This window comes from Littorina saxatilis, linkage group LG12 (genome assembly GCF_037325665.1).
Source record: "Littorina saxatilis isolate snail1 linkage group LG12, US_GU_Lsax_2.0, whole genome shotgun sequence".
Classification (NCBI taxonomy): Eukaryota; Metazoa; Mollusca; class Gastropoda; order Littorinimorpha; family Littorinidae; genus Littorina; species Littorina saxatilis.
The window spans coordinates 25,510,260-25,522,469 of record NC_090256.1 but is presented as its reverse complement, the minus strand read 5'-3'; the positions used below and the strand labels follow the sequence as shown (position 1 = coordinate 25,522,469).

Below are 12,210 nucleotides of genomic sequence, written 5' to 3'. Positions count from 1 at the left end.
ACCCCCTCAAAAATGGCCGCAAAACATGCCTTTTTGGGCCTCTGAAACAGTTGACACCTACCTAGTCTTTGACAACAGGCTACATAAAGACTAGAGAAGTCAGGTGCATAAAACAAAATGTTCTGAACAGGAAATTGAATGGCCTTTCCAATGGTTGTCAGAAATGTTTGGTTTGTGCATATTCTGATTTTTTTGCAGATTTTAAAATACAGGGCTATGGTTTTTGTCAGGTCGATTTTAGGGGTGACCTTGTTTGACAGGCTGTCACGGGATGCCTATACAAAGTACCATCAATCAGACAAATGATATGTACAGCTGACATAATTACCTTATGGGGGCATATAACGTTCAACTAAAATAAATTGCGTTTTAATGCTTTTCTTTGCGTGCGAAAATTGTTGCAATAATCTTTTGGCCAAGTTTATATCCTCATTACACTTGCTTTGTTACACATTTTCAATTTTGTAAAAAATGCAAATGTTGTTCTTTTTCAAATTATATATCCCAAAAAAGCGTTTAATATGTGCTCTGTGTTCAGCTTCATGTTCTGGCTTCCACCCTTTGTGAAATATGTATGCTGAATTACTAACATCTGCCAAAGTTTTGCATTAATTTCTTAACAGGTACATGTATCACTCTTTTCCAGGGAAAGTCAGGTAGCTGTTTCACTTATTTTGTTCTGATACATGTAAATGGTTCTTGAAGATTTGTCACATGCTTGTAATAATTATAAATGGTTCTTCTTGAAGATTAAACACATGCTTGAAATTGCCAGGCAGTCACTTTATAGTAACTGAAAGGATTTTTTCGCTTTGCCATACAACATCTACTTGTTTTTATCGCTGTTTTCTCTGTTTAAAGCTTATATCATGAAGCAACATTAGGTATAGGAAGGTTCGCAACAAATCAGGACAGTGGGTCGTTGTTGTTTTTGTTTCTAGAGAAGTAAAATAAATGTTCAATGCACAACACTTAAAGATTATTCACTGACACAAAACCTGACACAAGTGTTTGTGGTTTACTGCATAGTTTTCTGCTTGTGTATTTTATAGTCAGTGTTTTGTGCTTTAATTGGCAGTGTAGGTAAGATTGTGTCAGTCTGTAGTATAACTTGCTGAACCATCTCTGAGATTTCATAATGAAGTATTCCTTCCAAATACCTTTCCTGGATCTCTTTACATTGCAAGAGGAATGAATTTATGCACCTAATCTAGCCAGATTAAGGATGTTTTTCATTTTGGAACAAGTATGTTTTGACAAAGTGTGTACAGTAGCATCTACGCTGTGAGGTCCCTCCAATGAGAGGACACCTCCCAATAAAAGACACATTCTGTTGTCCTTTTGTCCATTACTTGACTGAAATACACCCGTCATAAAATGCCACATGCACTGTAGGGACACGTTTTGGCTAGTTTAAAGGGTGTCCTTTCGTCACAGGTAACACTACATTCTGAACAACTTGTGGGAACTGTGTTTGTCATGGCTTGAAATCAGTGTATTTTTGAGACTTCACTATATTCTTGCTCTTTCGACATAGCCTGATGAATTCATTGTACCTCGTTCTCAAATGTTATCGATTTTAAAATGATTTTTCTTACTCTGCTCAGATTGCTTACATTCCTTTATACATAATTCAAGACAAAGGAATCGACAGATATTATTTACTTTTGACATATGTGGATGAAAATTGACAAGTGTGTAATATAGTACAGACAGAAGGGAGAATTGGTGCTCATAACAATGCTAGTAGGTGGGCACGTTTTAATAACTAAAAGTAACCCCTCTATTAACTACAAGAAAATAATTACAGTAATGAAAAGGGTGTGTTTTAATACTCTTATTTTTGCTATCACTTGTTTAGAGATACTGTTTGCTAATGAATTCAGAAAATGTTGGGTTTACTTTTTTTTTTTGAGATAAGAAAAATAAATGTGCAGAGATATGTTGTAAATGTGCAGAGATATGTTGCTTTTTTGGCACTTGATTAGTGATGAGGAGGGGCGACTTATATTATGGGGAGGGGGGGATGGGGGGAGGGGGGAGCTCTGGCCTGCAAAACACTAATTCTTTTGTTTGAGTAAAGTGGAATTTCCCTTTGATTTTGTTTTTGAATAATGCATGAACTGATACAAAGGCTTCTTTTTGTGAAACCTAACACTTCGTTTCAGACATAATGCTACGCCTATCTTTGAGTTTGGCAGAACTGTTGGCAGGTTTTCCTGATTGTTGTTTAATGTCTAACAAGCTAATAAATTGTTAAGCAATTACTAGACAGTCGTTTTTCTTCTTTTTTGGATTGTTGTGGTTGTTTGATTTTATGGTGTGAAGCATTGTGTATTTGAATGGATCAGATGGGAAATGCAGAAACAATTCATGTAGATCTAATATGTCAACTATAATGAATCTTAAGGAGAAGGGTGTAAATCTTACTTTTCCCTCTAAAAGACACAACCACTTCAACCACTTTCCCACAGGTTCACCCCATAATTTTTTGGGAAAAACGCATAACGTGGATTTATGCTACCTTGTCAACAACAACAAAAGTGACGGGAAGCAAACTCAACAACTCAAATATTCAACTTTTTATTGATCCACTAAGATTTGAAAGAAGTTAAAAGTTCAATTTGCACACACACAAAAACAGTCCAACATACATTCTAAAAATAAATAGGTACAAAGTCAGGCACACACACACACACAGCTCAAAATACAAACAAATCGCAACTAAAGTCTCTACAACAGCCTTTGCTGTTATTGCTTTGTATGTATACCTAAAAGAAGAAATTGCAAAGAACTGCGGGGTCTCCGAGTTTTGCACTTGTGTGCACTAAAAATACAAACACAAATTCAAACAATAATCTCCATTTCTTTTTTTCTTTCTTTATTTATTTGGTGTTTAACGTCGTTTTCAACCGTTCAAGGTTATATCGCGATGGGGAAAGGGGGGAGATGAGATAGAGCCACTTGTTAATTGTTTCTTGTTCACAAAAGCACTAATAAAAAAATTGCTCCAGGGGCTTGCAACGTAGTACAATATATGACCTTACTGGGAGAATGCAAGTTTCCAGTACAAAGGACTTAACATTTCTTACATACTGCTTGACTAAAATCTTTACAAACATTGACTATATTCTATACAAGAAACACTTAACAAGGGTAAAAGGAGAAACAGAATCCGTTAGTCGCCTCTTACGACATGCTGGGGAGCATCGGGTAAATTCTTCCCCCTAACCCGCAGGGGGAAATCTCCATTTAAATAACTGGTACTTAAAACACGTTCTCAAACCAGTCGGTATACAATGTACATCAATGAACACTGAATTGTAACTCCACCTTTCCCGTAGCCCTGCTTCAACCCCCCCCCCCCCCCCTCTCCTGAAAAAAGCACAAATAGTAACATACAATGTTAGCATACTTCATGTACTTTATTTAACAATAACAGAAGTAATTGGATTTTCTTAATTACAGAGATTCTTGGTTACAGATCTGAACAAAGCGACAAGTTTGAGTTTAAATTCTCTGCATATAACACACATTACTGCTTCTGACGTGATCAGTAAAAAGTCAAACGCATATCTGGACATACAGAAAGTCATGGTCTTTCTTCCCCACCCCCATCCCCGTCCTTAAAAAATTCAGTTGATAAATATAACGCTGTAACTAACGCTGTCATTTTTCCCAAAACATGCACAGCTGATTTTCCAGAATATCCTGACTTTTAACACCGAACATGAAAAAAGTGATCAGCAGTGAAATTTCACCTGTTTACAAATTCAATCATCAATATATGATGAATATCAGCAAGCACTTTTTCATGCCAAACATTCCTTGTCTCACAGTTAATTCCACATCTCAAGGTATGTTTGTATCCATTGACCTGGAACGCCGAAGAAGAAGAAGAAGAAGAAGAAGTATCCATTGACAGGCCACAACGTCCACGTACAATATATTGTTTGGATTTCACATTTTGTGTTATTCTATCATTGCACGGGTCAGCAAATAAGCACCCAAACAAAGAAGAAGAAAATAATGCTCGCCAAAAGCTCAACAAGATAATCCTCCAATGTTCAGCAGCTGTTTGAATGCAAAAATAAATACTGGCTAGAGAATGCACCGTTAATATAACGCAGTTCAAGACGATACCAATACAAAATGCAACATCACCTGTACAACTTAGGTCGAGTGCTACATCATCACATGCTTCATCATGAATATCGACAACTTTAACTGCCTGAGGTACACCCCCCAATTTCTACACAGCAAGTCTGTTTGTAATGTGTAGGAAGCCCACTTTTTCTCTGTCTCTTACATCGCCAGTCTATTTTCTACTGTGGTGTGACAATGACATCGCAAGCTATCCTGAATCTTCTCTCTTGACATTGACATTATACACTGGCACACAATTACATGTACTCACTCTGTACTGTCTCAGCATCTTCAGTTAAAGCATTCTTTTAAACATGAACTTTGTCCTTCCAGCACATCATCTTCTAAAACCACGAAACATCACATCAAAGTATATCTATCAATGACAAATTTGGTCAGAGCTGTCTCTATATGTTTAGTTTACTTTCTGCTTCACATGACCCCAAACCCCATCCCACGGCTGTTCCTACCATTTTAGTGAGAGTTGAAAATAGTCAAGGCAGAGGCTACCAACAGCTGCAGCCACCACACTGTTAAGCTCGCTTGCTTGTTATACCCAAATGCTTCCGCGCTACACCGGAAGATGGTATGTACTTATCAGTGTATGGCTCTGAGAGAGCGGTGGTGGAAAGGATGCTAAAAATAGCTCAGCCTGCCTGCAGCTAATGAGGCAGAAATGAAGCCATGGGAACAACTGTGATCCCCCACCCCTCCCTTTTTCCCCTTTTTGTCATGTACTGCATCAGTCACCTGTTATCATCATACACCACATCAACAGTTTGTCCAGCTTGTTATTCAGTCTTTTTGTCACCGCCTCCGTTGACGTTCGCGCCTCCGTTGTTATCTGCCCCTGCCTCCTCTTCCACCTCCTCTTGTTTTTCCGCTGCCTGTTGCTGTTGTTGCCACATATCTGCGTAGTGGCTTCCCTTCTCTATTAACTCGTCATGCCTGTGGGGTAAGGAAATCAAAAATGAGAATGCTTTGCACAGAATGAAAAGCTCTGAGCAGGGTTTAACCCTGGATTTATGCGCTCTAGAAATATTATAATTATTATCATTATATAAACAAAGGGACTCCAGAAGGTGTCCTTTCATGTGAGGTGTCCACTCATCGCAGGTACCACTGTATGAAAACAGGTTCTCGAAATTTTTGAGAGCCTCATTAATTTTGACATGATCAATGATCTTCTTTTCTTCTATCACGCCAATGCTGGAATGCTTATCGTATTGCCAGAATTCCAGCTGCTCGCATATATAGCCACATGGGTCAGGGACAAGACATTCTACTGACAACTCAGTAAGCATTTCAATCATGTGACATGTCATTCTTTAGCTTCAGGGACAAACAAAAATACAGTAAAACTCCCTTTTCCCTTTTTGTTTTAAGACCTTCCCCCTTTATGACCCTAGTTATACCGATTTTCTGATCATAACGTCTGTAAATTTACCTCTATTTTAAGTCTCCCTCCCTTCTAATACTCGATTTTCTCAGATTTTGGGAGTTTTTTCAAAGGGTGGTTCCACTGGACCGGTGACACAGACAAACAACACTAAGAAGGTTACACTCACGTGCCACACTCTATGATCTCCCCTTCACTGAGCACCAGGATCTGGTCAGCATGGATGACAGTGGACAGGCGGTGAGCCACGATGACCGTGGTTCGATTCTTACACACCTCTTCCAGAGAGTGCTGGATCTGACGTTCCGTCTTTGTGTCCAGTGCTGAGGTGGCCTGTGAAGAGAAGAGCAGCACAGAATGCAATGGCCACAAACATAGTACAAAGGACTTCTTGAAAAATGCATGGTGATTTTAAAAAACACACTCTCTCTCACTCACACACACACACACCAGGCATGGGAATTGTCCGCCGAACGGCGGATTTCCGCCGAATTTTTTTTTTGTTCCGCCGAAAATGCAAAAGTGTCCGCCGAAAAAATAAAGGGGGGAGGCACACAAAAAAAGCACCGGTTACTTTGGCCTTTGCGCAAAAGCCCGCGAAAACTTTCCGTACTTTGTTCACGCACTGCTACCGCCCGCCTCAGTTATTGAACTTTTATGTCTTGAAAGTAAACCAGATTGCACAGATTGTGTTACAAGTTACATTTTCCTGTTTGTCTCAAGAAGATCAATTTTTTTACAAATTTAAACCATATAATACATGTATATATTTTTTTTCTTCAAAAAAGCAAAAATTGGTACATTTTTGTACTAAAAAATCTGATTCTAAAAACAGAATTTAATGGCAAACTTGGAGCTCAGATGACACCAGATTGCACCATCTGGGTTCTTTGGAGAAATTTTTTTTCCGGGGGGGCATGCCCCCGGACCCCCCTAGTAAGGCTAGGCGCTTCGCGCCGTCGACTTGACGCTTCGCGTCTTCAGTTATAAATTTTCCGCCTTTTATACAATTTTCAATTCCCATGCCTGGTTATAGACACACACACACACACACACACACACACACACACACACACACACACACACACAGAGTAATTCTCCACCACCTTCCCTCCCTCCATTTTCATATCTACCATGAGCTGCCTCCACAGAATTCCATATTTGTATCTGGAAAGGTCTCCCAAGAAAATATCATGCAAAGTGCTTTACGAACTCTCTCTCTCTCTCTCCCTTTCTCCAAACTTTAATTTAAATTCAAAATTAGGACAGGAAAGAAAGAATGTACAGGTTAAGTTACATTGAAAATGATCAGGAATGCATAACAACCTGTTGTTGTTGAGCACTGTGTTGCTTTAACTCGTGAAAAACTGACCTCATCAAGCAGCACAATGGCTGGTGCTTTCAGTAGAGTGCGAGCAATGGCCACCCTCTGCTTCTCTCCGCCGCTCAGCTTTAGACCCCTCTCCCCTACCACTGTGCCATACTCTGCGAAACACACATAACACACATAGGATTAGGAAGTGATCTTTTAACTGAGTGCGAGCAATGGCCACCCTCTGCTTCTCTCCGCCACTCAGCTTTAGACCCCTCTCCCCTACCACTGTGCCAGACTCTGTCAAACACACATAGGATTAGGAAGTGATCTTTTAACTGAGTGCGAGCAATGGCCACTCTGCTTCTCTCCGCCACTCAGCTTTAGACTCCCCTTAACTATTTCATACTCTGTCAAACAAGAAAAACCCATACAGGAAGAGATCTTGATCAAACAAGGCAGAGCGCTATTTTAAGATCTGAGAAACAAAGGAACGTATGCATTTAGAGCGCTTTCGTCCCTTTGTTTCTCAAACAAGGAAGAGATATGTTAACAGTGAACAGTGTAATGCTACCTTAACATTTGAATATGAACTGGTAAGTGCAAGTGGTACCTGTTTACTTGATCATTTTGTGCCCTATCATCCCAGTGGAAAAAAAGAGTCTCTCTACACAGGTGTGTGAGCATTTACATGTATTCAGTCACTTCTGGAAGAATAACCAAAGTCTTTTACAAGGCATTTACAAGGTATTTTCAAACTAGTGCTGGAACAACTGGGTCATTCTTCATTTATATTTCAAAGCAGTAACATAAAAATAATTAGATATACGGTTGCTTTGGTGTCTCATTTGGGTTGTACAATTACATTTTCTAACAAGCACATGTAATCACTAATAAAGTATCGCTGAAATTCTGATTTTTAAACTTCTAAAAATTGTTAACAGAAAAAATGCAATACGTTGAGAAGAAATTAAACAGATGGCTTACTCTTTGGAAAAGTGAGGATACGGTCGTGTATTTCAGCAAAACGAGCAGCCTCCTCGACTTCCTGGTCGGTGGCTGTCACACGACCGTAACGAATGTTGTACCTGCAGAAAAGCAAGACAAAATTCAACAACAAAGTCAGGTTTACAATAACAGAGCAACCAAGTGTTTACCAATGTCATTCTGAACGAAGAGTCTCAGCTTGACTTTGTTCATGCTGAAGCAGCATTATTTCACCACTGTTATCATTACAGTTGAATAAAAATACACAGGTAAATGTAAAGCATGCATTTTTTGCAATAATCAAGTTCTAGTATTGAACTCATGGGGTTTTGTTTGCCCATAATTTCTACCGTGGAAACAGACATAGTGCAAGATCAGATCATGAGCAGAATATAAAGATATTTCTTACCTAATGTCACTGTTGAACAGCACTGTATCTTGTGGAACCACTCCAATGCTTTTCCGCAAGGACTCCTGGTTTACCTGCAGACAAAACGAGAAGTTAATATCAGAAACACTTTGTAACTATCAAGTCAACATAGTCACATTATCAAGTACATATAGCCACTATGTGGTGTGTGTATGGTCCACATAGTCAAATTATCAAGTTCATAGCCACTATGTGGTGTGTGTGTGTGGTCCACAGTCAAATTATCAAGTTCAAAGCCAAAATGTGGTTTGCGTGTGGTCCACATAGTAAAATTATCAATTTCATGGCCACTATGTGGTGTGTGTGTGTGGTCCACAAAGTCAGATTATCAAGTTCATAGCCACTATTAGGTGTGTGTGTGTGTCTGGTCCACAGTCAAATTATCAAGTTCATAACCACTATTTGGTGTGTGAGTGGTTCACAGTCAAATTATCAAGTTCATAGACACTATGTGGTGTGTGGGGTCCACATAGTCAAATTATCAAGTCCATAGCCACTATGTGGTGTGTGTGTGGTCCACAGTTAAATGATCAAGTTCATAGCCATTGTGGTGCATGTGTGTGTAAGTGTGTGTGTCTGTGTGTGCATGTATCTTTGTGTGCATCTGTGCGTGTCTGAGTGTGAGTGTACATGCGAGTCCCTCTTTCTGTGTGACTCTCACTGTATATGAGTGGATACACATATCTCTGTGTGCCTCTGCATCCCTCTTTCTGTGTATGTCTGTGAAATTCTTTTAGGAGGGCTGGTCTTCTGGAGAAAAATCAGCACGTCCTTACTATATACCATGAATAGTACAACTCAAAAAATCATACCATGGCAATGTCTCTTCCGTCTATTTTGATCATGCCACTGTTAACATCATAGAAGCGGAACATCAGGCGAATGATGGTGCTTTTTCCACTACCTGTGTGGCCAACCTAAACAAATCAAGAGGTAAAAAGCAATGAAGAACATATCTAACCATTCAAATAAACATTCTTCAGCTAGCAAGGAGTAAAAAACCAAAGAATACAGACCGTATCGTTGTACACAATTTTTATTGACATCAATCCCCAAACCACATGCCCCATCCCTCACCTCTTCCACCCCACCCACCCCCCTCCCCAATTTCCTTTTGTCTTTATTATTTGATTGGTTTTTACAATGAGCACTGCACTGTTTTCATCAGAAGAAAAAAAATTCCTTTCCTTGTAAGACTGAAAGTAAAACTGAAACAGTAGATGTGATAGAGCATTGGAAGAAGTGCAAAGGAAAGTTAACAACAAACTTGCAGTGTTCTATACTACCACGCTTATGTACAACATTTTGAATCATACTTGAAATCAAACTAATCTTGAGACGAGATTAGATCATGTGGAATGGGCCAAAATAGAACCAAACACTAAGTGTTACAAATTTTTTTCCATAATCTATTACAATTTCTTGAAGCAAACAGCTGAAGATAGAAGGAACTCCTAATTGTGTTGGTTGAGATAACTGGACAGTCATGCATATGCACATTGCATTCTTGGATTAGCTAGGTCCCATTATGGCCGACAGCAGATGCGTAGCTGAATATTTACCAACACTCATTCATGCCAAATCTCATAATTTTGCTACTGATATGTAACTAATGGAAAGCATGTTGCTAACTGTGTCAGATGCTACTCACCAGTGCAAGAGTTTGACCAGGCTGTACAGTAAATGAGATATTCTTCAGGATAGGTTTGCTGAAATGACACAAACAACATTTTTCTACACAAAACTCTGAGAAAACCAGAGATAAGAGAATTAAACGAGCTAATGAGGCCTACAGTTTGATCTGTACATTAGGAATAGCGATACAAACAAGGTTTATGTTACTATCTCACTGGGTTTTCTGTTACTATAATCTGCAGAAGATGCTTAAACGAACAATATTTCTGTGCCACATCAACACTTGTTTTCAGGGGATATTGTGAACCTAATACAGAGATTACATTAAAAATGGTTCAATGTAGCAAGTTCAGTGAATCTGTCCTTTTAAACTACAACGTAAAAAAACCTGTTTGTTACTAATTACAAGAAGACAAAAATAAAGTGCCAACAAAATGATCAAATCTGCAGAAAATATTGCAAAAAAACCCACCACAACTATAAAGGAACAGTTACCTTGGATCGTATCTGAAGCTAACATTTTGAAATTCAATCTTTCCTCTGACCACATCCAACCTGTCTGCATCCGGAATGTCTTTAATCTGCACATAAGAGTAACAATATGTATGTATGTCCTTATAAATATACTAGAATGAATACCCGCTTCGCCGGGTAGCCGGCTTCGCCGGGAAGAAGTACTTAGAGCCGTACGCCGGCTTCGCCGGGTCCGAACAATGGACCCGCCAAGCTTAGGTCCCTCCCAGATTCGTGGAATGGGAACAGCACGAAAATGATTCAGTGGCCATAATGCCATTCCTGACCATATCAAGTCCCATCCTTGTCGACGAATGTAACCGTGTTAATCACCTTTGGAGGCGAACTCCACTCAAACAGGACTGAGCAAGTTAGAGCTTATCTCTAAGCCCTTTTGAACTGTTATGGCTTCTCAAAGGAAGGCCAGTACACAAAATTACACAAAAGCCGCCAGACCACATCACAAACAGAACTGAACTATGCACAGGTGTTCCTCACATAGAGACACACACACACACACACACACACACACAAACACAGAGAAGCCGTATCTATAGAGAGATAGATGACAGTGTATTTTTCGCGTGGCTATAAATTGATTCGACCTTTGCACTTTTACAGTGAGGATAATTTACGGGTCCAATTTACGTTCTGGACACTGCGGTGACCTTCTAAAAATAGTAACAGAACGGGGAATATCCGAAGATGCCCCCTTCATACAAAAGTGCACCATACGAAGGAAGGGAGGTAAACGCTGAAAACATGGAGAAGATGAGAAGATAAGGAAGAGTTACTTATAATGGTGAAATGAACACAAAACCCAAATTCGGTTCAGCGCTGCGCGCTGAGAGCACGTGTTGAAATATCTCATCGATGATATTGTGTCCGGGGTGTAGCTGAATACGGTGTCCAAATTTGAAAAAGATCCACCGAGAACTTTGGCTTTGGTGTGTCGGTATGGGGGCCCGGGTAGCTGAGGTGGAACCAAAATAGCTGAGGTGGAACCAAAATCGGTTCAGCGCTGCGCGCTGAGAGCACGTGTTGAAATATCTCATCGATGAGGTTGTGTCCGGGGTCTCTCTGAATAAGCCCACCAAATTTGAAGCAGATCCATCGAGAACTTTGGCCGTGCATGGCGAATACACAAATACACAGATACACAGACACACAGACAAAAGTCGTATATATATATAGATATCTATTTGCAAAATCTGTCTAATGGACACAGACATATGCCTGCGCACACACACACACACACACACACACGAACCTACCACACACACAAACACACACGAACATACCTCTCTCACACACACATATATATGAACATACCACACACAGACATTGTGTGCAAGTAAAAGGTCTAGTTTTGGGTCCTGTACTTGTTGGTTCTCTCCCCTCTCACAGTCACACACATACGCACCCACACACATATCCACACACATATTGAGAAAAGGTAAATACCTCTATATCCTCAGCTAATAAATCAAACATATTTTCCATGTCGATGAACGCCTGTTGAATCATTCTGCAACAAAGAAAATAATACACAATATAAAAAAAACTCTCAAGGTAAAATAACAAGTTGAATGACTTAAGAGAAAATATTTCAGTGCACAGAGAACGAGCAATGACAGCACACTGGTATTTTTATTCCCTCCCCCCTCCCTTCTCACCTACACAGTCACTCTCTCTCCCTCTGTGACAAAAACAAAAACACAGACACTCTTTCTCTCTCAAGTCAGAAAACAAACATCTAACAAGGTACCTTACAAAAAAATAACAAGA

At 39.7% G+C, this 12,210-nt stretch overlaps 1 protein-coding gene across 2 annotated transcripts in view; it reads right to left on the bottom strand.

Annotated features, from left to right (window-relative positions):
• Positions 1–2,027: 2,027 nt before the first annotated feature.
• The window catches only part of LOC138981606 (ATP-binding cassette sub-family B member 6-like), a 36,051-nt gene continuing 25,868 nt past the window's right edge, over positions 2,028–12,210 (bottom strand). The window contains exons 13-22 of one of the 2 annotated variants that reach the window (XR_011460669.1): positions 11,887–11,950; positions 10,405–10,490; positions 9,926–9,983; positions 9,087–9,191; positions 8,254–8,327; positions 7,845–7,945; positions 6,918–7,030; positions 5,715–5,878; positions 3,924–5,094; positions 2,028–3,877 (exon numbers count right to left, since the gene is read on the bottom strand). Coding sequence is in view for 1 of the 2 variants with exons in the window: in XM_070354578.1 (XP_070210679.1) it covers positions 4,938–5,094; positions 5,715–5,878; positions 6,918–7,030; positions 7,845–7,945; positions 8,254–8,327; positions 9,087–9,191; positions 9,926–9,983; positions 10,405–10,490; positions 11,887–11,950 (922 nt within the window). In the remaining variant the exon portion in view is untranslated. Of the gene's footprint in view, positions 5,095–5,714; positions 5,879–6,917; positions 7,031–7,844; positions 7,946–8,253; positions 8,328–9,086; positions 9,192–9,925; positions 9,984–10,404; positions 10,491–11,886; positions 11,951–12,210 lie in introns of both variants that reach the window. The other variant, XM_070354578.1, reaches the window with a different exon arrangement.